The 23,175-nt window shown below is 57.2% G+C and overlaps 5 protein-coding genes across 5 annotated transcripts; all 5 read right to left on the reverse strand.

Annotated features, from left to right (window-relative positions):
• Window positions 1-831: 831 nt before the first annotated feature.
• LOC126766394 (leishmanolysin-like) lies at window positions 832-1,635 on the reverse strand. Its single transcript, XM_050484190.1, has one exon. The coding sequence runs from the start codon at window positions 1,633-1,635 to the stop codon at window positions 832-834; it is 804 nt and encodes a 267-aa protein (XP_050340147.1).
• A 7,043-nt stretch (window positions 1,636-8,678) lies between these two features.
• On the reverse strand, window positions 8,679-10,214 carry LOC126766395 (leishmanolysin-like). The gene has a single exon (XM_050484191.1). The coding sequence runs from the start codon at window positions 10,212-10,214 to the stop codon at window positions 8,679-8,681; it is 1,536 nt and encodes a 511-aa protein (XP_050340148.1).
• A 2,307-nt stretch (window positions 10,215-12,521) lies between these two features.
• On the reverse strand, window positions 12,522-13,802 carry LOC126766396 (leishmanolysin homolog). Its single transcript, XM_050484192.1, has one exon. The coding sequence runs from the start codon at window positions 13,800-13,802 to the stop codon at window positions 12,522-12,524; it is 1,281 nt and encodes a 426-aa protein (XP_050340149.1).
• A 1,272-nt stretch (window positions 13,803-15,074) lies between these two features.
• On the reverse strand, window positions 15,075-15,974 carry LOC126766398 (extended synaptotagmin-1-like). Its single transcript, XM_050484193.1, has one exon. It carries the CDS (start codon window positions 15,972-15,974, stop codon window positions 15,075-15,077), a length of 900 nt encoding a protein of 299 aa, XP_050340150.1.
• Window positions 15,975-18,821: 2,847 nt separating this feature from the next.
• LOC126766399 (ATP-dependent zinc metalloprotease FtsH-like) lies at window positions 18,822-21,684 on the reverse strand. The gene is given in 5 exon segments (XM_050484194.1): window positions 18,822-19,036; window positions 19,039-19,653; window positions 19,656-19,866; window positions 19,939-20,775; window positions 20,863-21,684. Coding segments are annotated over 5 exon segments (2,700 nt in total).
• Window positions 21,685-23,175: the final 1,491 nt, after the last annotated feature.

Raw genomic sequence — 23,175 nt, forward strand, 5'->3', positions numbered from 1 at the left:
GAGTGGGATAGGTATCTCGAGAACAGGTGATGTGGAGGCGTTGCCAAAATTCATTGTGCAGGTCGTGCTTGAGAGTCGGGAGTTACGCGTGGGCGTTATTGATGCCGCGCCATCGGCTGACCTCTGCAGGCGCCCTTCGGTGAGACACGCGAGCCGCTACGATGGCCACAATCTGCCTCACGAGTTAAACTGTCAGAACACCGCAAGCATCAGGAAACATTGCTGCGACAGCGCAGAGTCCGGTGCCAAGCGCAGTTCCATTGGTGCTGCGGGTGAATTGGTGCTGACGATGACGTCGGTGACGCAGGGAGTCGAAGGTGTCGGGGCACAAACGCGTAGGAGGGGCACGTGATGTAGCTTCCGCTGGAAAAGTGTGAGGAGCTCTCCGACGCGTCCACGTCGACCCTGCCGGGCAGAGCACGTAGTCGGACGCGGAAAGAAACTTGATTGTGTATGTCTGCGTGTTGTGTTGCACTGCACATCAACGCAGATGGCGTTCCCGAGGCTGCTGACTGCTGCCAGTCGGTCCAGCGCGCTGAGCGTTGCCAACGAGTGAGACCCAAACATCATTGTCGGTTCACCACTGGCACCGGCCCCCACTGTTAATGTATGCGTCCACAATAGGAGGTAGTCGGCGTCCTGACGAGGACCGCCAAGTTTGGGGTTAGAAAAATACTGAAAGTATGACGGTGGATCGGCGGTAGAACTGACTGGGCAGTACCCCAGAGCCATGCGGTCTGGTCGTGCATACCAGAGCTCCACTGACGTGCCTTCCAGATTTGCACAAACATGGTGGGAACTGGCTGACTCCATTGATCACACACTTGTTCGTTAGCAGCCCGCAACCGACTCCAAAAGCCCCAGTTCCATGTACTCAGCTTTCTCGTACACGGGCTTGTAGAAGCCCAGGTCCTCCATCGCAGCCATGGTGATGGCACTGTACTGCATTGACGGTCGGGGCCAGCCGCACATCATGTCCTGCATCGCGTTCCGGACAGTCCAGTGTGAACCAGCATTCCCAAAGCATCCGGTGTTGTCAAGCTCCATCCCGTAGACGCTGCTGCAGTTGAACTGATTCCCAGCGCGCTGAACAACGTTGGAAGAGTCGACCACAGGAGCATTGGGGGCACCACGCAGGCGGGTCACGGTTGCTGTCATCTTTTTGTACGTAAACGTGTTCGTGAAGCCGAGGGCATGCATGATCTCGTGGGCCACGGTGCGAATGGACTGGTCCGACCCGTCGATGTACTCTGGCTTCACGTTGATGACGCCCACCAACGGACGGTCGTCTGTGCCGTAGCCGCAGGTCGTGGCCCACGCAACGGTGTTCCCACTCACGGGTCCGGCGGCAACGAACAGGACAAAGTCAGCGTCCGATACGCCGTTGGTGAGGACCTGCTGGGGGATAGAGAACGAACCACAGATCTTGTCATCAAAGGGTTCCACCGTGATTTTGCTGAGAGGCTGCACCATGAGACGTTCCTGGTGCATCTTGACAGCAGCGGGGATCATGGTGTTGACAAGGAGATCCTGCTTGGCGGAAGTGAGGATGTCGTCCTCCGTACAGCTAACAGTTTCACCCAAAAGTCCGGACGTTGTCCGAGTCGAGGTGCAGTATTGTGTGGAATTGTGCATCATCCGTTGGAAGACGGCGATGCGGAGAGAAGCCCACTGCTTTGCTGCCGTTAGACGTCAGGCCAAGAAGCGGTCACCGGACGGTGGCCGCTCTGCCGACGCTGCCGCTCGCAAAGCGGCCCGCCAAGTGCATTCTGCAGGCTCTGGCTTTGCCTCGAGGATCTCGTCGAAGAGGCGGGCCGGCTGCTCTCCAAAAGGCGTCCTCAGCGGCGATCCCGACAGCCGTGGCAGGACAGCAGGAGCGCGGCGACGAGCGACAGGCGAGTCAAGAGACGCGCATGTGGTGCTCGAACAGTCGGCAGGGTGAGCTATCGGTCGGTGGTGGTGCTAAGATGGCAAATGGGGATAGCGAAAAGAGAGGTAGAGGGAGAAGGGAGCGGAGAAGAGGGAGGGGAGGCAATGATAAGGAAGTTACAGGGGGACGCAAAGCAAAGACGACAGAAAGCGAGAGGGAAAGTGAGGCTTGTGGGGCAGCTATCGATAAGCGTTTGACGAGAAAGAGGTGTGGAGGAGGAAGGGAGCTGTCAATCAGGTTCACAGCAGTGGTGCTGCCTGCACCAACAGCACCGCGGTCGCGCGCGGCATCTCGCTCTGGAGCTACCGCGACCCAGCGCACAATCCTTGCGTCTGTTGAGCTGGGCGGACCGTGAACGGTGAAAGAGCGGGCCGCAAAAAAAGGCCCTACCAGGAAAAAGCGCTCGGGCTGCAGCAGCGATTGCAGAGGGCATTTCTCCCCCCTCCAAAAAAAAAAAAAAAAAGTTCATCAAGACGGGCACTGACGCGCCGTTCACCCAGTCGGGGATTCGGTGCGTGAGCGTCCACAGCAGCTTTGAGGCCGTGCAAGTGCATCACCGTCCACGCCCCAAAGAGAGTTCTCCAGCTCTCTCGCGCGACAACACAGTGGAGAACGCACAGGAACGCGAACAAGTGCAGAGGAAAGCGCGGGGAAAGCGAAGCGCGTTATACAGATAGCCCGTTGGACGCGAATCATGCAAAGAACGCTTTCCTCCGACCGCGTTGTTGAGGGTGGGGTGCGCAGGGACGGCGCAGCGACTCTAGTTCCCGGAAAACAAGACAGCGGTCGTCCCTCCACCGCCTCTCCACACAAACGGTGCCCGAAGACAGTAGTGTGCTAAATGAGTGAGCGGAAAAATGAGAGGTAGCAACTCATTCTGCTGTAAGGTGCCGGTGGCGGTGAGCCTCATAGAGCCGCGGTACAAAAAAAAAAGAAGTGGAGAGTGGCACCGCGACCGAGCACCCCCACCAGCGGCCCGTGAGTCACCGGGGGAGAGGGCGGTATCCGCTGTGGTCCCGGTCGCCTGCCCTCGTTTTCGCCCAGCACGCAGCGCGCACACGCGTGCAACGGGGTCGTTCCTTTCGCCCTCCCTCCTCCCCCACACCTTTACCTGGCTGCACGAAGCCCCTGAGTGCGCGCTGAGCAGGCACGTAACACCGCAGTCGCCCACGACTTGCCCCGCGTAGGCCCTCCTTGCAGGGGGCCCCGGTTCGCCGTCGGGACACACGGCGATGCCGCTGCGCTTCATGGCTGCTTGCTGTGCGGATGAAGAATGAGGAAGTAGGAGGGAGGAGGGGAAAGAGAGGAGAGGAGAGAGAGAAGTGAAGGAGCAAAGGAGCAAAGGAGCAAAAGAGGGAAGTGCGTGAACAAACCTGACGGAGCGACGGTCCGCCAGCAAAGCGGTCGCTACGGCAACGTGTGTGAAGTGTCGCCTCGCCTCCCGCGAGATGCACACACTGACCGAACAGGGCCGCAAAACTGCACTGCCGGCTAAACGGGGTGGCCGCGGGGCGGGACCCAAAGTGGGGAGACCGCTCACCCCATTTCGAGTCCTCCACACGCTCACTTGCTTCAACGTGGTCTTGTTGTTTCCGGGTGCATCGCAGCGAAATACGCACATCGGCCTAGATGCAAAAAAAAAAGAAAAGAAGAAACAGTCCCTTAAAAAGAGTGCGCGGTGAAATTGCCGTGCAAAGAGTGGGATCGTGTTTTCATGACAGTGGGAACAATGATCAGAGAAAAAAATGCAGACAGGAAGCTCGTTGGGGGAACACATGGCCAAGTCTGCCGGTCCTCTCTCGCTACGGGACGGGCGGAGGAACAGCCGAGCTCCGGCTGCGTGGCGTGTTGCCTCTGCGGTGTTGCCAGGCTGAAGCAGGACCGGCTGGCACCACTGGGCGAACACAGGCAAGTGATTGGGAGTAAAAAAAAAAAAAGATGTTAGGCAACACAGATACCGGTTTGGTCAAAACGTGTTTTGCTTATGGGTGAAAAGGGGAAGAAGATAGAAAGAGAGGGGAGAAAGGAAATAAAAATGATCGTCGTGCGGGACCACAAATGAGTATGTGAGCGGAGGTCTCCAGATTGCTACCGTTATGCGAGATGAAAAGAATCGATTGCGAGTGGTAGCGTCACCGCAGTCGCGTCGGGTGAGCACTCCTGTCAAAAACCGTTTAAAAGCAAGAGGAAGAAGACCTTGCTGACATGAAGTAGGTGCTTCTCAAAGCTTGGTTTACGCAGGAGGCTATCAAGAAGTATTTACGTTCGAAGTTCTATTCGAGATCCCATGAAGGGTCCCAGGGGTTGGTTTATGTGCACTCGCCTGCAGGCGCACGCGCTAGGTGATGTGGACATGTTTTGTGCGTCCTCCGCGATACTTTCGAGAACAGAGGCTCCGGTTTGAGGCAAACGCTTCAGCCTCCTCACTGCAGGCTGACGTTCACCTCACATCGGGACAAGTCTCCTACGTCGAAAGCCACTACTCGCCGAAACAGCACTGTTACAAGACGAGCGCGATGCAGCGCCATTGCCGGAATTGGCATTCTCTTCCTTGCTGCTGCTGGACCGACTGTTCTCGAGCACCGCAATTTCATCAGGCGCATTGCTGTTATGCGCGGAGACTTGGTCATTGCCGTCGGAGGAATGGCTGGCGTCCAGCTTCGACGAGACGCCCGACGACGCACGGACATCTCCACAAACGCTGAAAAAGTTTGGGCACACAATGGTGCTTCCGTTGGCAAAAAGTGATGAGGTCTCCGCTGCGTCGACCGCAGCACCTTCCGTGCAGAGCACGGGGTTCGTGCCGTTGAGAAAGCTCACCTTATATGTCTGCGTGACCGCATCACAGATGACATTCACGCAGATCGCGTCGGGGAGCTGACTGCTGCCAGTCAGGTCCACGCATCGAGCGTTGGCACCGACAACAGACCCAAACATATTGTCGGCGTCACCGTCCAGGCAGCCGGCCCCCCCACTTTGCGCTGCACCCTGGGGCAGTACTCCATCTCGGAGGAGCCGCCGTTGACGAAGGAGCGGAAATACTGGAAGTAGAAAGGCAGTGGAAGCCAGGTGCTGCTTCGGTCACAGCGCCCGACGCTGAGCCGGTCCGTCGTGCAGCGGAGAGGGCCGCTGACGTGAGACTGTTCCGTGCAAACATGTCAGGAAACTGACTGACGCCGTTCACAACGCAGACCTCCTCGTGCAGCTTGCAGCCTGCTCGGTAACCCCAGTTCATGTGCTCCGCGTTGCTGTAGTTGCCCTTGTAGAAGCCCAGGTCCTCCATGGCGGCAATGGTCATGGCGGAGTAGCGCATTGCGGGGCCAAAATAGCCAGACATCAGCTCGTCGTACGCGCTGCGAGCGCTCCAGTGTGAGAGAGCCATTCCCAAAGCATCCGAGCCGGCAAGCTCCATGCCGTTCTTGTCAGCGCAGTCGTAGTGTCTCTGTGCGGCCCGGACCACGTTGTCGGAGCGAAGAATGAAAGATAGCGGCTTGCGCCGAAGACTTCGGACGAACATGAGCATGCCGTTGTCCAGGAACGTGTTCGCCTGAAAGCCAAGGGCATGCGTGATCTCGTGGGCGACGATGCGAATGGACTGGTCCGACCCGTCGATGTACTCTGGCTTCACGTTGATGACGCCCACCAATGGACGGTCGTCTGTGCCGTAGCCGCAGGTCGTGGCCCACGCAACGGTATTCCCACTCACGGGGCCGGCGGCAACGAACAGGACAAAGTCAGCGTCCGATACGCCGTTAGTGAGGACCTGCTGGGGGACAGAGAACGAGCCGCAAATCTTGTCCTTGAAGGGTTCCACCGTGATTTTGCTGAGAGGCTGCACCATGAGACGTTCCTGGTGCATCTTGACAGCAGCGGGGATCATGGTGTTGACAAGGAGATCCTGCTTGGCGGAAGTGAGAATGTTGTCTCCGATGTACATGTAACAGTCTCACCCGTAAAGTCGGGACGCCTGTCCGAGGTCGAAGTGCAGTATTGTGTGGAATTGTACACATCATCCGTGAAGACGGCGATGCGGAGAGAAGCCCACTGCTTCGCTTTGCTGCCGTTAACCAGGCCAAGAGAGCGGTCACCGGCACGAGCCAGCTGCTCTGCCGACGCTGCCGAAAGCGGCCACTGCCAAGTGCATTCTGCAGGCTCTGGCCTTGGAGCTGCTTCTCGAGGATCTCGTCGAAGAGGCAGTGGGGGGCTCACTCTCAAAAGGCATGCGCACAGCGGCCACCACATTTGCGCCGTGGCAGGCCAGCAGCAGGAGCGCGGCGACGAGCGACAGGCGAGTCAAGGAATGCACGCGCATGTGGTGCTCGAACAGTCGGCAGGGTGAGCTATCGGTCGGGTGGTGCTAAGATGGCAAATGGGGATAGCGAAAAGAGAGGTAGAGGGAGAAGGGAGAAAGGAGAAGAGGGAGGGGAGAGCCCAATGATAAGGAAGTGAAAGGGGGACGCAAAGCAAAGACGACAGAAAGCGAGAGGGAAAGTGAGGCTTGTGCGGTGCACAGCTATCGATAAGCCTTTGACGAGAAAGAGGTGTGGAGGAGGAAGGAGCTGTCAATCAGGTTCACAGCAGTGGTGCTACTACTGCACAAAGGGCACCAGCACACCGCGGTCGCGCGGGGCGGCATCATTTCGCTCGTCGCAGCTACCGCGACCCAGCGCACAATACTTCTTTCTGTTGAGCTGGGCGGACCGTGAACGGTGAAAGAGCGGGCCGCAAAAAAGGCCCTACCAGGAAAAAGCGCACGGGCTGCAGCAGCGATTGCGAGGGCATTTCTCCCCCCTCAAAAAAAAAAAAAAGTTCATCAAGACGGGCACTGACGCGCCGTTCACAGAACGAGTCGGGGAGCAATGACTGCAGCGGTGCGTGAGACGTCTACAGCAGCTTTGAGGCCGTGCAAGTGCATCACCGTCCACGCCCCACGGAGAGTTCTGTGCGCAGCAGGACCACACGCGCGACAACACAGTGGAGAACGCACAGGAACGCGAACAAGTGCAGAGGAAAGCGCGGGGAAAGCGAAGCGCGTTATACAGATAGCCCGTTGGACGCGAATCATGCAAAGAACGCTTTCCTCCGACCGCGTTGTGTGAGGGTGGGGTGCGCAAGACGTGGCGCAGCGACTCTAGTTCCCTGAAAACAAGACAGCGCACAAGTGCCCCCCTTCCCTCCTCGCCTCTCCACACAAACGGTGCCCGAAGACAGTAGTGTGCTAAATGAGTGAGCGGAGAAATGAGAGGTAGCAACTCATTCGGCCACCAGTGAGGAGCCTCATAGAGCCGCGCACGACCACAAAAAAGAGAAGGGGAGGAGTGGAAGCGCGACCGAGCACCCCCACCAGCGGCGGCAGCAAAGCACCGGGTGAGAGGGCGGTATCCACTGTGGTCCCAGTCACCTGCCCTCGTTTTCGCCCAGCACGCAGCGCACACGCAGTTCCCCGCCGACCCCCTTTCTCCCTCCCTCCTCCCCACACCTGCAGCCGCACTGCACGAACCGCCCCTGAGTGCGCGCTGAGCAGGCACGTAACACCGCAGTCGCCCAGGACTTGCCCCGCGTAGGCCTCCTTGCAGGGCCCCGGTTCGCCGTCGGGACCGCGGCGATGCCGCTGCGCTTCCTGGCTGCTTGCTGTGCGGATGAAGAATTAGGAAGTAGGAGGGAGGAGAAAAAAAAGAGGGAGAGGGAGAGACAAAAGAAGTGAAGGAGCAAAGGAGCAAAAGGAGCAAAAGAGGGAAGTGCGTATGAACAAACCTGACGGAGCGACGGTCCGCCAGCAAAGCGGTCGCTACGGCAACGTGTGCGCAGGGTCGGCCTCGCCTCCCGCGAGACGCACACACTGACCGAACAGGGCCGCAAAACTGCACTGCCGGCTAAACGGGGTGGCCGCGAGGCGGGACCCAAAGTGGGGAGACCGCTCACCCCATTTCCGAGTCCTCCACACGCTCACTTGCTTCAACGTGGTCTTGTTGTTTCCGGGTGCATCGCAGCGAAATACGCACATCGGCCTAGATGCAAAAAAAAAAAGAAAAGAAGAAACAGTCCCTTAAAAAGAGTGCGCGGTGAAATTGCCACGCAAAGAGTGGGATCGTGTTTTCATGACAGTGGGAACAATGATCAGAGAAAAAAATGCAGACAGGAAGCTCGTTGGGGGGAACACATGGCCAAGTCTGCCGGTCCTCTCTCGGCTACGGGACGGGCGGAGGAACAGCCGAGCTCCGGCTGCGTGGCGTGTTGCCTCTGCGGTGTTGCCAGGCTGAAGCAGGACCGGCTGGCACCACTGGGCGAACACAGGCAAGTGATTGGGAGTAAAAAAAAAAAGATGTTAGGCAACACAGATACCGGTTTGGTCAAAACGTGTTTTGCTTATGGGTGAAAAGGGGAAGAAGATAGAAAGAGAGGGGAAAAGGAAATAAAAACGATCGTCGTGCGGGACCACAAATGAGTGTGAGCGATGATCAGCGGAGCACTGCTTTTCATCCGGTTGCTGGAGTACAGAACTGGGCGAAGACACAGTGCAGAGACGAGGAAAGGGAAGACGTAAAGAAAAAGCATGACGACGAGGCACCTGCGTCGAAACAATCGTGCGCTTGAATGATAAATCGATAAACACGTAGGTGGGCATGGAAGCAGGTAGTATCGGGCTTGGGTGCTTTGGCATTGTCAACGGTTGGCGCAACCGTTACGATAGCGACGTTGGCTGTGTTCAATTAAACAGTCAGAAACACAGCGAATGCGAAAAGGACAGCTACGGCGGCCCAGAGACCCGTGCCGCGCATTGCTCCATCGGTGCTGTGAAGGAGCTCCACGGTGACAGCGAGGGAGTCAAAGGTGTCGGGGCAGAGTGAGCCGTAGGAGGGCACGTGATGTAGCTTCCGCTGGAAAACTGTGAGGAGCTCTTTGACGCGTCCACGGTCGACCCTGCCGGGCAGGCAACGTAGTCGGACGCGGAAAGAAACTTGATTGTGTAGTCCTGCGAGGTTGTATTGCACTGCACATCAACGCAGATGGCGTCCTGGAGTTTGCTTCCCGAAGCGACATCGACACAGCGCGCTGAGCTGCCAACGAGTGAATTGGGCATCAATGAAGAGTTTCCACTTGCACAGCTCCTCTCAGAGTGCGCGGTGACAAGAGGGCAGTAGTCGGCGGCTTTGAGCCCGCCGAAGCTGTGGTTAGAAAAAGTACTGGAAGTATGACGGTGGATCGGCGGAGAGACTGACTGGGCAGTACCCCAGAGCCGTGCGGCCTGGGGTGCATACACTATCGGTCCGTTTTTACCTTCCAGATTTGCACAGAACATGCTGGAGAATTGGCTGACTCCATCGATCACACACTTGTTCGTTAGCAGCCCGCAACCGACTCCAAAGCCCCATTCCATGTACTCAGCTTTCTCGTACACGGGCTTGTAGAAGCCGAGGTCCTCCATCGCAGCCATGGTGATGGCACTGTACTTCATGGACGGTCCAACGTAGCCGCACATCATGTCCTGCATCGCGTTCCGGACAGTCCAGTGCGAACCAGCTGTGCCAGAGCCGCCGGTGTTGTCAAGCTCCATCCCGTAGACGCTGTTGCAGTTGAACTGATTCCCAGCGCGCTGAACAACGTTGGAAGAGTCGACCACAGGAGCATTGGGGGCACCACGCAGGCGGGTCACGGTGGCTGTCATCTTTTTGTACGTAAACAGTGTTCCTGTGAAGCCGAGGGCATGCATGATCTCGTGGGCGACGGTGCGAATGGACTGGTCCGACCCGTCGATGTACTCTGGCTTCACGTTGATGACGCCCACCAACGGACGGTAGTTTGTGTCAACTTCGCAGGTCGTGGCCCACGCAACGGTGTTCCCACTCACGGGTCCGGCGGCAACGAACAGGACAAAGTCAGCGTCCGATACGCCGTTAGTGAGGACCTGCTGGGGGACAGAGAATGAACCACAGATGTCGTCATCAAAGGGTTCCACCGTGATTTTGCTGAGAGGTTGCACCGTGAGACGTTCCTGGTGCATCTTGACAGCAGCAGCGGGGATCATGGTGTTGACAAGGAGATCCTGCTTGGCGGCAGTGAGAATGTCGTCGGACGTACATGTAACGGTGTCACCCAAAAAGTCCGAACGTTGGTCCAAAGTCGAGGTGCAGTACTTGGAGGAATTGTACACATCATCCGTGAAGACGGCGATGCGGAGAGAAGAGTAGCCGTTGCTGGAGGAGAGAGCGTCGCGCAAGCGAGGAACCTCGACGGTAGCAGCAATGCGGAGCTTGCCGCTCGCGACTGCCGCTTCCACGGTCATTCCTTTCAGCTGCTTTGCCTCGATCTCGTCGTGGATGCACCGCGGGCCGCCGTGCTGGCCAAGGGCGTCCTCAGCCGCGGTCCCGACAGCCGCCAGGACAGCGCACACACACGCCGCCACCAAGAGAAAATGTCCGACGACAAGAGACGGCATGGACGGCGCGGAGCGGGCGATTCCGAAAGGAGAACTGGAGTAGACGGAACGGTTGTCGTGCGCGATACCTCTTTGTGCTTCGAAAAGCGCTGAAGTGGCGCGCTGTGTAAAGTGGCGCGCGCTGCGTTGCTGTGTTCTACAGAGCGGGGAGTGTCTTCTAGGAGGAGCGTGGAGAGTGCCGCCGAAAGGCAGTAGCGCATGATTGGCTTCATGGGGTGGGCGTACAGGCGCATCGTGGCGGCTGCCGCAGGCCTACAGGCCAGCTTTTCAGTGTCTCTTCTTAGAATCGCACCTGATCCTTGCGTTGAGTGAGTTGTGGCACTCCGGCCATGTTTCGCAGCAAAAGAAAAAAAACTCGGTTGGCTCAGCAGTCTTCGCATCGGGCGGCCCGCCCTCGTGTGCACTCCGCCGTTTGCCCACCGCACCCACGAAGGATTCGGTGCTGACCGCGAGCGAAGAGATTGTAGGGCGCCCTGGCAAGGCCATGCCCGAGGAGCAGCTCCACTCTCTCCGTGGGGAGCGACGTCAGCCTCGCACCAACCTTCCTAGATGCCCGGCACACTGCCCGCGGACGTGGGCAGGCAGGAAAGCGTCCGCGGCTCCTCGTGGGAGGGACGGCCAAGGCGTCTTTCCCGGGGGCACGGTCGTCGCACCGCAACCTGCTTTATGCGCGGAAGACGGGTGCACATGTCCGGGGTGTTCCGCTCGGCGCATGTACGGTGGCCCGTGCAGCGCGCTCTGCATCGTGGGGTGCCGGTGGCGGCAACTCTGGTGCGGTACGTGGAGAGCCGTGCACCGATGCCGGCCAGCACCACGGCCCGTGAGTCAACGGGACACCAGCGCCTGCCACGGCTCAGCGCCCCTGGTTCACCACCACACCGTGGGAACACCATGCAACGGAGTCGTTCCTCGCAGCGGCCATCCACGTTTTCCCTGGCGGGAAGTGAGAAGAGGAGGGGGCGTTGCAGAACAACGATCGCACCACGCACTGGGAGCAGCTCGTGACACACGGGCGCTGCGGCTTCCTGGCTGCTTGCTGTGCGGATGAAGAATGAGGAAGTAGGAGGGAGGAGGGGAGAGAGGGAGAGGGAGAGACAAAAGAAGTGAAGGAGCAAAGGAGCAAAGGAGCAAAGAGGGAAGTGCGTATGAACAAACCTGACGGAGCGACGGTCCGCCAGCAAAGCGGTCGCTACGGCAACGTGTGCGCAGGGTCGGCCTCGCCTCCCGCGAGACGCACACACTGACCGAACAGGGCCGCAAACTGCACTGCCGGCTAGACGGGGTGGCCGCGGGGCGGGACCCAAAGTGGGGAGACCGCTCACCCCATTTCCGAGTCCTCCACACGCTCACTTGCTTCAACGTGGTCTTGTTGTTTCCGGGTGCATCGCAGCGAAATACGCACATCGGCCTAGATGCAAAAAAAGAAAAGAAGAAACAGTCCCTTAAAAAGAGTGCGCGGTGGATTGCCACGCAAAAGAGTGGGATCGTGTTTTCATGACAGTGGGAACAATGATCAGAGAAAAAAATGCAGACAGGAAGCTCGTTGGGGGGAACACATGGCCAAGTCTGCCGGTCCTCTCTCGGCTACGGGACGGGCCTCTCTCGGAGGAACAGCCGAGCTCCGGCTGCGTGGCTTGTTGCTCCTGCGGTGCTGCTCCGCTGAGTCAGGACCAATCAGCACCGCTGGACAGAACAAAAAGCCGGCCGCTGCATGAGAACAGTAAAACAAGAAAATAGCGGAAGGTGTGTTAGATGAATCGGTGTATAGGGAACTGTTGCGCGCAGACAAATGACAAAGGAAATGAAAGAGGTGTGTGTAGCTTACGTCTTTCGCGGAACGGTTGAGTTGCTCATTACGAGGTACAGGGGAAAACAAGGTAGTCTGAACAAAAGATAAGCAAGATGGAAGATGATTCGCATTGGAAAGGCGGCGAAGTAGCCGGTGAAGGGATGCGTAGACGAAGGAGGAGAGGGAGTGGGATAGGTATCTCCAGAACCGGGTGATGAGGCGTTGCCAAGATCCACTGCGCAGGTCCGTGCTTGAGAGTCGGGAGTTACGGGTGGGCGTTACTGATGCCGCGCCATTCGGCTGACCTTCGGTGAGAGACACGCGGCCGCTACGATGGGCCACGATTTGCCTCACTGGTTAAACTGTCAGAAACACAGCGAATGCGAAAAGGACAGCCGTAACAGTCCAGAGACCCGTGCCGCGCACTGCTCCATCGGTGCTGTCAAGGAGTTCCACGGTGACAGCGAGGGAGTCGAAGGTGTCGGGGCAGAGGGAGCCGTAGGAGGGGCACGTGATGTAGCTTCCGCTGGAAAACTGTGAGGAGCTCTTGACGCGTCCACGGTCGACCCTGCCGGGCAGGCAACGTAGTCGGATGCGGAAAGAAACTTGATTGTGTAGTCCTGCGAGGTTGTATTGCATTGCACATCAACGCAGATGGCGTCCTGGAGTTTGCTTCCCTGAAGCGACATCGACACAGCGCGCTGAGCTGCCAACGAGTGAATTGGCATCGATGCTGAGTCTCCACTGGCGCAATCTGTGTTAGTGTATGCGTTAACAATAGGGCAGTAGTCGGCGGACTGAGAACCGCCAAGATTGGGGTTAGAAAAGTACTGGAAGTATGACGGTGGATCGGCGGAGGGACTGACTGGGCAGTACCCCAGAGCCGTGCGGTCTGGATTGCATACCAGAGGTCCACTCGTGCCGTCCAGATTTGCACAGAACATGCTGGAGAATTGGCTGACTCCATCGATCACACACTTGTTCGTTAGCAGCCCGCAACCGGCTCCAAAACCCCATTCCATGTACTCAGCTTTCTCGTACACGGGCTTGTAGAAGCCGAGGTCCTCCATCGCAGCCATGGTGATGGCACTGTACTTCATGGACGGTCCAACGTAGCCGCACATCATGTCCTGCCTCGCGTTCCGGACACTCCAGTGCGAACCAGCTGTGCCAGAGCCGCCGGTGTTGTCAAGCTCCATCCCGTAGACGCTGTTGCAGTTGAACTGATTCCCAGCGCGCTGAACAACGTTGGAAGAGTCGACCACAGGAGCATTGGGGGCACCACGCAGGCGGGTCACGGTGGCTGTCATCTTTTTGTACGTAAACAGTGTTCCTGTGAAGCCGAGGGCATGCATGATCTCGTGGGCGACGGTGCGAATGGACTGGTCCGACCCGTCGATGTACTCTGGCTTCACGTTGATGACGCCCACCAACGGACGGTAGTTTGTGTCAACTTCGCAGGTCGTGGCCCACGCAACGGTGTTCCCACTCACGGGTCCGGCGGCAACGAACAGGACAAAGTCAGCGTCCGATACGCCGTTAGTGAGGACCTGCTGGGGGACAGAGAATGAACCACAGATGTCGTCATCAAAGGGTTCCACCGTGATTTTGCTGAGAGGTTGCACCGTGAGACGTTCCTGGTGCATCTTGACAGCAGCGGGGATCATGGTGTTGACAAGGAGATCCTGCTTGGCGGCAGTGAGAATGTCGTCGGACGTACATGTAACGGTGTCACCCAAAAGTCCGAACGTTGGTCCAAAGTCGAGGTGCAGTACTTGGAGGAATTGTACACATCATCCGTGAAGACGGCGATGCGGAGAGAAGAGTAGCCGTTGCTGGAGGAGAGAGCGTCGCGCAAGCGAGGCTCGACGGTAGCAGCGATGCGGAGCTTGCCGCTCGCGACTGCCGCTTCCACGGTCATTCCTTTCAGCTGCTTTGCCTCGATCTCGTCGTGGATGCACCGCGGGCCGCCGTGCTGGCCAAGGGCGTCCTCAGCCGCGGGTCCCGACAGCCGCCAGGACAGCGCACACACACGCCGCCACCAAGAGAGAGAATGTCCGACGACAAGAGACGGCATGGACGATGGCGTTGCAAGGGTGAACGTTACAAGGTAGCGGTATGTAATGGAGTCTTGTCGGTTGAAAAAGAAAAAAAGGCACTTTAAAATACGTGGGACAGGCAATACGTTTCGAGAGCTGGGGAAAGAAAGAATACAAAAATAGAAACAGAATGAGTGCACAGTGAATGCAAGATCGTGGTAAAGTCGGTGCCGCTGTGCAACAAAACAGTTGTAGAGAGATTAGTCAGCGGGTGCCGCCTACTTTCTGTTTGAGGACGGACCTGGTCCCAAAAAGTACACACTCGTACAACCGGCGGAGGTTGTCCAAAGTGACGTAATTCTCTTAGTCTTCTCATTGACCTTTGGTAAAAAAAAAAAAAGGCAGCAAAAAAAAAAAGGGCACCACTGGAAAAGTGACACAGCCAGGCGAACACGTGAGAGAAGCAGTGAGCTCGTCGTTCAGGAAACTGTGTAATAAGAGCAAGAGAGAAGCTCTTCCGCCCCGGCGAGCACACGCACACAAAGAAGCAACGCTTTATGTTTTTACATGGAAGGAGGACGCAAGAACAAGAAAGCGGTGGTGATGGCACACGAAACATGTGCCATACATTAAAGAGGAACACCAAATGATGTAGACGGTGAGCCGAGAAGGCACTACAACTGGAGGGTTCCCATCGCGCTCGCAGACAGCGTCGATATGGCGGGGGGGGGGGGGGAGGGGAAATGATATGTGACGTAAAAAATTAAGCCAAAAAAAAAAGATGTCAGGAGAGATGGAGTAGTCGACGTCCCGTAGCGACTCGTTTGTGATGGCAGGTAAACACGCAAATGAAACAGATGTCGCTCTGCAATCTGTGCCTCAGTAACGATAGCCAGGTGCCGGGGCGTAGTAACCTTGCGGCTGTTGTTGGGGAAAAAACGGTTGAGCGCATTGCTGTGGAGGCAGAGGCGCTTGCGGGTACTGCACTTGATATGGCACCTGCGGAGGTGCGTACGGTTGCTGTGGGTAGGTGGTCTGAACGTACTGTGGCTGCTGCATTTGTGGCTGGGGGTAGGCGGCTTGAACGTACTGTGACTGCAGCTGCTGTTGCGGTTGTTGGACCAGAGGAGCTTGCACATAGACGACCTGTGGCTGCTGTTGTGACAGGGGAGGTTGACTGGCGTATTGGGCTTGCTGCGACGGAGGAGGCGCTTGTGCGTACTGTATCGGTTGTTGCTGCGGCTGCTGAACCTGCGGGCTCTGCACGTACTGCTGTTGTTGCTGCTGAGGAGGTCCGGACGGGGGCGGAGGGGTTTTCTTACCTGGACGCCAGGTACCATCCTCGATCGCGCGCTTCACGGGGTCGCGGTTGATGTCGGTTGTGACCATCCACTGCTCATCTGCCTTCACAGAAAAGCCAAAGTCGAGGGCGAGGATGCGGATGTGGATGTCCGCCTGCGTCTTTGACTTGTCCAGCACGTACCATTCGTCACGTACAATGCCTCTGGTGAGGCCGCCGACGGAAAGTGTGTAGATGCCCATGAGGTCGTCATCGTACGTGCATTTATTCCAAATCTCAAAGCGGATCTGAGATCCCATCTCGTCAGCAACCTGGAAGCGAAAGGTTTCGTTCCACTCCGGCGAGAGGCTGTCCTTGACGACCTTGGTTTTGTACTGCTTGTCACCGCTAATGAGCCGACAGAAGGGGTCGGGAACACCGAAGTGCTGCATGTTGTGCAGGTTGCGCGCAGCACAAACAGTGACCTCTAGTTTGCCCATTGATCTGTACTAGTTGAAAAAAGCTTGCAGTCAAACAAATGGGTGGACGCAGGAGAGCTGGTTGGCGGGAAGAGTCGGTCGGGGCAAATGGGGGAAGAAAGGAGGAAGAGGAAGAAGCAAAAACAGAGAAGGTACGTGTAGGATTGAACGCTAGAAATTCTACGGGTTCACCAATCGCAAAAGGGAGAAAACACTTCTAAAAAGAGGCCAAGGTGGATGAGCGTTTGGCAATAATTGATAAAGAGAAAGCGCAGTGTTGTTGTGATTTACAAAAGACAGAAAAGAAAAGAAAGGGAGAGGGACTAGGAATGATAGCGGTAGTGGAAGATAGCAAGGAGGTTGGGTGGCATGTAAAAGCAGTTTGAATGCGAAAGTTGCAAAAAAGAGGTCACAGGGAGACAAAAAGATGACGGCTGCAGACCGGCGACTTTGTGGGGTACTCTGCCGCGCTTGAATGGAGTACAACAAGAGAGGAAAAACAACAAACAAACAAACAAAAGAAAAAACAACAGACAGTTGAACTACACCAGTTTTTCCTTTTACCTCTACGTTTTCCAACTCAGTCAGACACTGGGATTTATCCTGTGTATCGGTCAAGCCTTCCCATTGCCCGTATCGCTGTCGAGCAGCCCCCGGTTACGCGTGCGTGGGTACGCCAGACCCTGCAGCGGGTGTGGGGTGTACTCGCTGACCTGCACATCCAGTGCGACGGTGGTGGCTGGCATCGTCAGCGGCGGCAGCGCACCCCCATCCTCTGCGCGGCGGTGGCGGCGTCGCCGTACGTGCTTTGCTGCGGCGACGTCCCATTGCTTGGCAGTGAAAAGGGAGTGGCATGAGGAGGACGTGCCATGTAGGGACTGCGCAGTGTCATGTCCGTTAGCAATTGCGAAAAAAACGGGTCGAGGACACCACCACCGCCCGCGTGGTTGACCATGCCGACAGCACCCCCGCGAAAGGATCCCTGTGTCACGGCGGCGTAGCGGTCGTCGTACCCCGGCGGCACTCGATACGCAAAAGGAATTTGACTGGGAATGCCATCGCCGCACAGGCGGCCGGCGTCCGAGAGCAGCCCGTACGCAGGAGGCCCTCCCCACGCCCGCCGTGGCCTCCCATGCCCGCGTACGTACTTGGCATCCCGCCAAAGTAGCGGAGCGCACCCGTCTCGGAGAGCTGTGGGTGGTACATGTCGTACGCGCGCATTGAGTTTGCCGAGTCAGGCGCGCCTTCGGACACCGCGAGGCTCCCGCCGCCAGTGGCGAAGGCAGCCGACGGCAGCGCGACGCCAACGGCACAAACACGCAGTCGCAGGCCGAGACTTACCGGCGCCACGCGACTCCGCCCCCCGCGTTCGGGTGACTCTCCCCACGTGACGGGTAGGATGGAAAAACGGCGCTGCCGTTGCCGCTGCTGTTCCCCGCGAGCGACGGTGAGCTGCCGGCTGGCGTGCCCGCCGCCATTCGCAGCGTGACCACCTTGTCCACAATGACACCGTCAGCATCCGCGGCGGCAGACCCGCTCGGACTCACAGGCTCTTGCGCAAAAGTCCCTCCGGCGCTCCATTTTGCTTGCAGTCGTGGATCCCGGGGCTCAAGAAGGAAAGCGTCTCCCTGGGCACGTTGTAGTGGTACCGGCCGATGCACCGCTCCGCCGCGCGCGTGCTCCGCCAGAGCTCGATGTCCACGGTCGGAACGGTGCACGCCTGTCGGTCAGAAGCCCTAAACGCACCGTCAGCGCTCGCCTCTTCCCGTCCCGGATAGAAGTCAAAGACTTCGTTCCAGATAAGGCACGAGCGCGTGGACTCGCCTCGTGCCTTGCCGTCAAGGAGCAGAAAGTCGTCGTCGTCTTCTTCGTTGACATCATAGCAATAGATGTCTTCTGTGTCCTCATCCATTTCCTTTTCGGCAAAAAACATTTGCGCTGTACGCCCTACCTGAGACCCGTGGCGCACCACAACGTAAAGACCGTCAATGCAGAAACTGTTTGTGTTGCCACCGCCGGGAGCACTCCCATTGATGCCGACAGATGACGAGGCGGCGATGTGACTGGAAAGAATCCGAAGGTCACAGACACGCATCTTCACCACGGCAGAAGTATCGGGCGGTGGCACGTTGTCCTGCATCCGCGGTGGTGGCCGCTTCAGTAGCGCGTGCTTACCGTAGCCGTCGTTGTTACAGGCAATGAGGCTGGACATGCATGAACGCGACAACAGGTATCAAATGGGCGTTGTACACCTATGGCTTTGGGAATAAGGAAAGGGGAGGGGGAGAGAGGAATAGAAAAACGAGTGGCGTATTGCTTCCGATACAAAGAAAAAAAAAACAAAAAACAAAAAATAGACCGCATGAGAGTGCTGTGACTGTGTGTGTGTGTGTGTGTGTGTATGCAGTTGTTGTGGCAGTTGTTTGCGTGTGTGTGTGCGTGCCTGCGCGAACGATCATAAGGTACTTTGCGCATTCCACCCATGCCCGCATTCCCTTGGTGCGCGCAGACACTTCAATCTTCTTTTTTTTTTTTATGAAGGTCTTCCTGCCTTGCAACAACTGCTAGAAAGGTGCCCTGCCTGGGAGATGGCATCCCCTTGACAGCGCCAGCGCTTAAGAGAACGACAAAAAGCTAAACGAACAAACAAAAAAAAAAAGCAAGGAGGGGAAACCGTCCACAGGTGACACACAAGACAACAATAACAACATTAAGAAAAAAAAAACAGGGTTCATTTTAACAATTGTCATCGCGTGTCCAAAGAGCAGCGCAGAACCCCCCTTTTTTTCAAAAGAAAAAAAAACAGCAAAACAAGCAGTGCCAATAAGATGATTGTGTGTGGTAAAGAAAAGGGGCCTGATGCTGTCCTTAGACGCCCTTTCGCTTATCGCGGGACCGCTCTGAACGTGCACCTAAATAGTGGACGACGTCCTGAAACGTCAACACTTCGTATTTGAGCAAATGCTGCGCGAGCTTTTCCATGTCTTCCTTGTGCTTCTCCAACAACACCACTGTCTCCTTGTGGACCTCGTCGACAAACTGCTTTGCGCGCTTGTCGAACTCGTTCGCCTTATTGGCACCAAAGGCTTCATGAAACGAGTCGCTGAGGACCCTGGTGCTGGGTAGACGGAGCCTGGCGAGAACGCAGAGACGTACAGGTAAGCCATGCTCGCCACCTTGCGCAGGTCATCCGAGGCACCGGTGGAGAGGTGACCAAAAAAGAGCTCCTCGGCGACGCGACCGCCCAGGGTGACGCTGATGGCGTCGCGGATCTCTGCCGCGGTGCGGGTGTAGTTTTCGTTCGGCAAATACTGCGCGTAGCCCAACGCGGAGCCGCCGCGTGGTACGATGGACACCTTCATCAAAGGATCGGCGCGGTTGAGGAACCACCCGGCGACGGCGTGTCCGGCCTCGTGGTGCGCCACCACATTCTTTTCAAAGGGAGAAAGAACGCGGCTGCGGTGCTCGATGCCGGCGAGGACGCGGTCGATGGAACGCTCAAGGTGGCGAATGTCGACGTGGGAAGCGCCCTCCCGCGCCGCAAGGATGGCGCCTTCATTGCAGACGTTGGCGATGTCGGCGCCAACAAAACCAGGGCAGAGGCCGCTCATGCGGTGCGCGTAGGCGTCTACCAAGGCGCGCTCCTCGTCCGATTTGCCCGCCATGAGGAGAGAGCGGAAGTCAAAGAAAGGTGGCCGTCCTTCTCCTCGGTGCGAATGGCCTCATCCGCTTTCTGCTCCTCTTCCCGCTGCGTGACGGTGAGACGAGTTTCTGTGGTGTTGGCGACGGGCCCTCCGCGTTCACCGGACAAAGGATCGGCTTGGGCAGCAGGCGGAGGAGAAGCGACCGCTGCGGGGTCGGCGGCTCCGTCGGCCTCGGTACGCGCATTGGACACCGTGTGGCTTTCGGCCTCCTGCAATTTCACTTCTGGCGATGAGTCTTCTTCCATTTTCTTTTCGGCTTCCTGTTCGGTGTCTTGTCCAACCTTAGAGAGCAATTTCAGCTTGCTCAGGTGCACCTTGAAAATGTCAATTCGCTCAGAGATCACGGGCGTGTCAACGTGGATGATTCGGTCGAAGCGGCCCGGGCGAATGAGTGCCGGGTCCAAAGCTTCCTGCGCGACGTTGCTCGAAGCCAGCACCATAACATCGCCCCGTTTGCCAGTGTTGAATCCGTCCAGCTGCGTGAGGAGCTCGTTCAGGGTTTGCTCTTGTTCCTGTTTCTCGCCGTGGCCCGCGCCCTGCCGTTTCAGCCCAATGGCATCGATTTCGTCAATGTACACGATGCAGCGCTGCTTGCGGGCCTCCTTAAAGAGCTGCCGCACACGCAAGGCACCCATGCCCACGTACAGCTCGACAAAGTCGGAGCCGCACACGGGAATGAACCCGACACCGCTCTCCCCCGCCACCGCCTTCGCAAGGAGCGTCTTGCCGGTGCCAGGAGGCCCAAGAAGAAGAGCGCCGGTGGGGATCTTGGCGCCCAGCTTTGTGTAGCGTTCCGGGTGGCGAAGGAAATCGACCACCTCTGTAATCTCTTTCTTTGGCTCCTTCATACCTGCGATGTCCCGAAACCTCGTGCTACTTGTGGAATCCACCTTAAACACCATGTCCTTCACCTTGCTCTTCGTTTTGGTTGCATCAACGGCGTAGCTCATCGACTTGCCAATGTACTGTGACAGGAACATCACAAACACGGGGAAAAAGACAAAAGGCACGATCCACGCAAAAACACCAACGGCAACGAGGAGATTTTCAGCGACCGGCGTCCCCTTCATCACCAAGGGAAGATTTTCTGGCTTTTTTCTGCGCTCCGCATCCGTTTCCTCCCTGCGCGCGAGGCGGGCTTTGTCGGCCAGGGGAACTGAATTCGCGTCTTGCGGCTGTGGAGGCTGCGAGACACGGGCAGGTGCCTCTTTGGCGCCGTCGCTGCTCCCGGCCGTTGAAGCGTTTGTCTGCGGCGGTGGACTCTGTGCCTCCTGCTCGTTCTGCTTCCGCACCGCAGCAGCGTAGCTCTCCGCCAGTTCATCCATGTGCTTCTGGGTGTGGTGGTCGTGTACGAGTCCGAGGTACACTTCGCCCTTGTCCAAGTAAACCTGCGCGTAATTATTGTAGAGCGCGACGTGTGTGATGGCACCAGCGCGATCACGCAGTGAAGTCCAACCGACGTGCCTGCCATTCGGCAACGACAGACGATAAAGGACCAAGGTAATGACAAACACTACAACCACAAAAAGCACAGTGCGCGGCAGCAGCCACTGCTCTGGGTTGCTGTCGTCGTCCACGGGTGGGACGGCGCCATCTCCTTTCTTCGGGTCCGAGGCGTTGCCGTCCTTGCCACCGCCGCTGCCGCTGCCATTATCGGCGTTGAGGATTGTGAGGCCGCGTAGCATGTCCCGCGCCTCCGCGAGAGAAGATGGCAGGCCAGCGCTGGGTGCGGATGCAGCGAGGGGCCATAGTCGCGGCGGTGTCTGCCCGCGCTGTGCGAGGGCGGCGCGGCAGTGGGCCACGAGAACGGCTGTCTTTGCCGCGCCGTCGGAGGGCAGACGACCAACGCGTCGCCTTTCGGTGCCCGCATTCACACCTTCCAAAGAAAGCGAGCCAGCAAGGGAGAGGCGAGAGGAATAGTGTCGCCCACTAATGACAGAGCTTAGCGAAAGCGCTTCCTGTGCAAATCGTCCCTGAGTCAGCCGCATGGATGTGCCGACGCCGCGCAGCACAGCGAAGCGATTCATCTAGGCGTAGAATTAACGAGAAGAACAGCAAAAAACAAATAAATAAATTATGAAACGCAACAACAAAAAAAAAAACAGTCAAACTCAAAGTGCGGTCTATAGGTCAGCGCCTTACTAAAGAGCGCAGCTTGGTCGACGAAAGGGGAGAAGTAGACCCGATTTGAGAGAAAAAGACTAAAAGCAAAGCATACAACAATCCCATACACACAGACGAATCCCGCTTACTCAACGCATGCTCGGGAGAAGAAGGTGTGACGCCACGTAGCGACGGGGGGGGGGGGGGGGGGGGGGAGTCGTTCCTTATCTGTAGGTTTCTGCCGCAGTAAAGCCTGAAAAGGTCGGTTCAGAAAAAAACAAAAAAAAATGATAAGGAGAAAAAGATAAAATTAAAAATGTGAAAACAATTGAAAATGTGACACAAACACAATGCACAGAAGAGAAAAAAAAAGGAACAGACTGCAATCATTAAAAAAAAAAGACAAGCAATCATTTAAGGAAAAAAAAAACGAGGAAGAAAGTGAGAGAGTGTACGTGTGTGTGGATGAAAAAGAGAAAATGTGTGCTGGGCCAAGCGCGATGTGCTGGCTGGACAGCATCAAAGAGAAAAAAAAGAGGGGAAAAAAAGAGTGGTGCACATGGTTGACCGGGCACAGATGGCGTAAATAGAAAAACGTCAACAGCAACAAAAGGGAAAAGCACAAAAAGGAAGGAGAAATCATATAAGCAAAGGGGAATGTCAGAGAGGGGAGCCCTGCGTGTTTGTGTGTGTTTGTGTGTTTGTGTGCACTGTAAGATGCTGATGGTGGGAAGCAGTGGAAAAATCAGCAACGAGTTCGAAAACAACAACAACAACAACAACAAAAAAGAACATTCAAATTCGTTTGCGGTCGTAGTCAACACTCTCAGAGATGCATTCGGCGAGGCGTGAGTAAAAGGTCTCACCGACCTCGACAAACTCCTCCCAAATGTGATCCAGCTCGCCGGCTTGCCGTCGCACCAGTGCGAAGGCGTCCGCTAGGCAGCTGTTCTCACCAGAGCTAATGCTCGAGTTCGTGGCGCTGAGGTGGGGATCGCCGACGCTGGCGGAGCCGGTGCGGCTGTGGCTGCGCGGCTCGCAGTCAGCGCCAGTGGTGCGCTCCGTTGTGATGCGTTTGTAGACGGTGGGGGTGCTCTGAGCAGCGCGGCGCAGAACGTCCGAGAAGGGGACGGCGCTCGTCGAGCCGATGGGGAGGCGAGTGGTGAAGTAGCGCTTCTCACTGGCAAGTCGGCGGAGCGGCCGAAGCACGTCGTCCTCGATCTTCGCGGAGTACCAGCTCGACCGGGGACCGTTCACCGCTCTGTGGATCTGCTCCTTCACCTTTTGCATGTAGACCAAAAGGTCGTCGCTCACGTAAACGGAACCGTCCACAGAGTCCCAACTCTCTACGCTCGCGGCTTCTGTGTCCGGCGTGGAGGCAGCGAGAGGCGCGTTAGCCTCTCCGCCGGACGCCC

The sequence above is a fragment of the Bactrocera neohumeralis genome, unplaced genomic scaffold (genome assembly GCF_024586455.1).
Source record: "Bactrocera neohumeralis isolate Rockhampton unplaced genomic scaffold, APGP_CSIRO_Bneo_wtdbg2-racon-allhic-juicebox.fasta_v2 ctg1008, whole genome shotgun sequence".
In the NCBI taxonomy this organism is placed as follows: domain Eukaryota; kingdom Metazoa; phylum Arthropoda; class Insecta; order Diptera; family Tephritidae; genus Bactrocera; species Bactrocera neohumeralis.

What these genes read in the sequence shown, in the direction of transcription:
- LOC126766394 (XM_050484190.1), bottom strand. Translation starts at nt 1,635, where the DNA reads ATGCACAATTCCACACAATACTGCACCTCGACTCGGACAACGTCCGGA.
- LOC126766396 (XM_050484192.1), bottom strand. Translation starts at nt 13,802, where the DNA reads ATGCACCAGGAACGTCTCACGGTGCAACCTCTCAGCAAAATCACGGTG.
- LOC126766398 (XM_050484193.1), bottom strand. Translation starts at nt 15,974, where the DNA reads ATGGGCAAACTAGAGGTCACTGTTTGTGCTGCGCGCAACCTGCACAAC.
- LOC126766395 (XM_050484191.1), bottom strand. Translation starts at nt 10,214, where the DNA reads ATGACCGTGGAAGCGGCAGTCGCGAGCGGCAAGCTCCGCATTGCTGCT.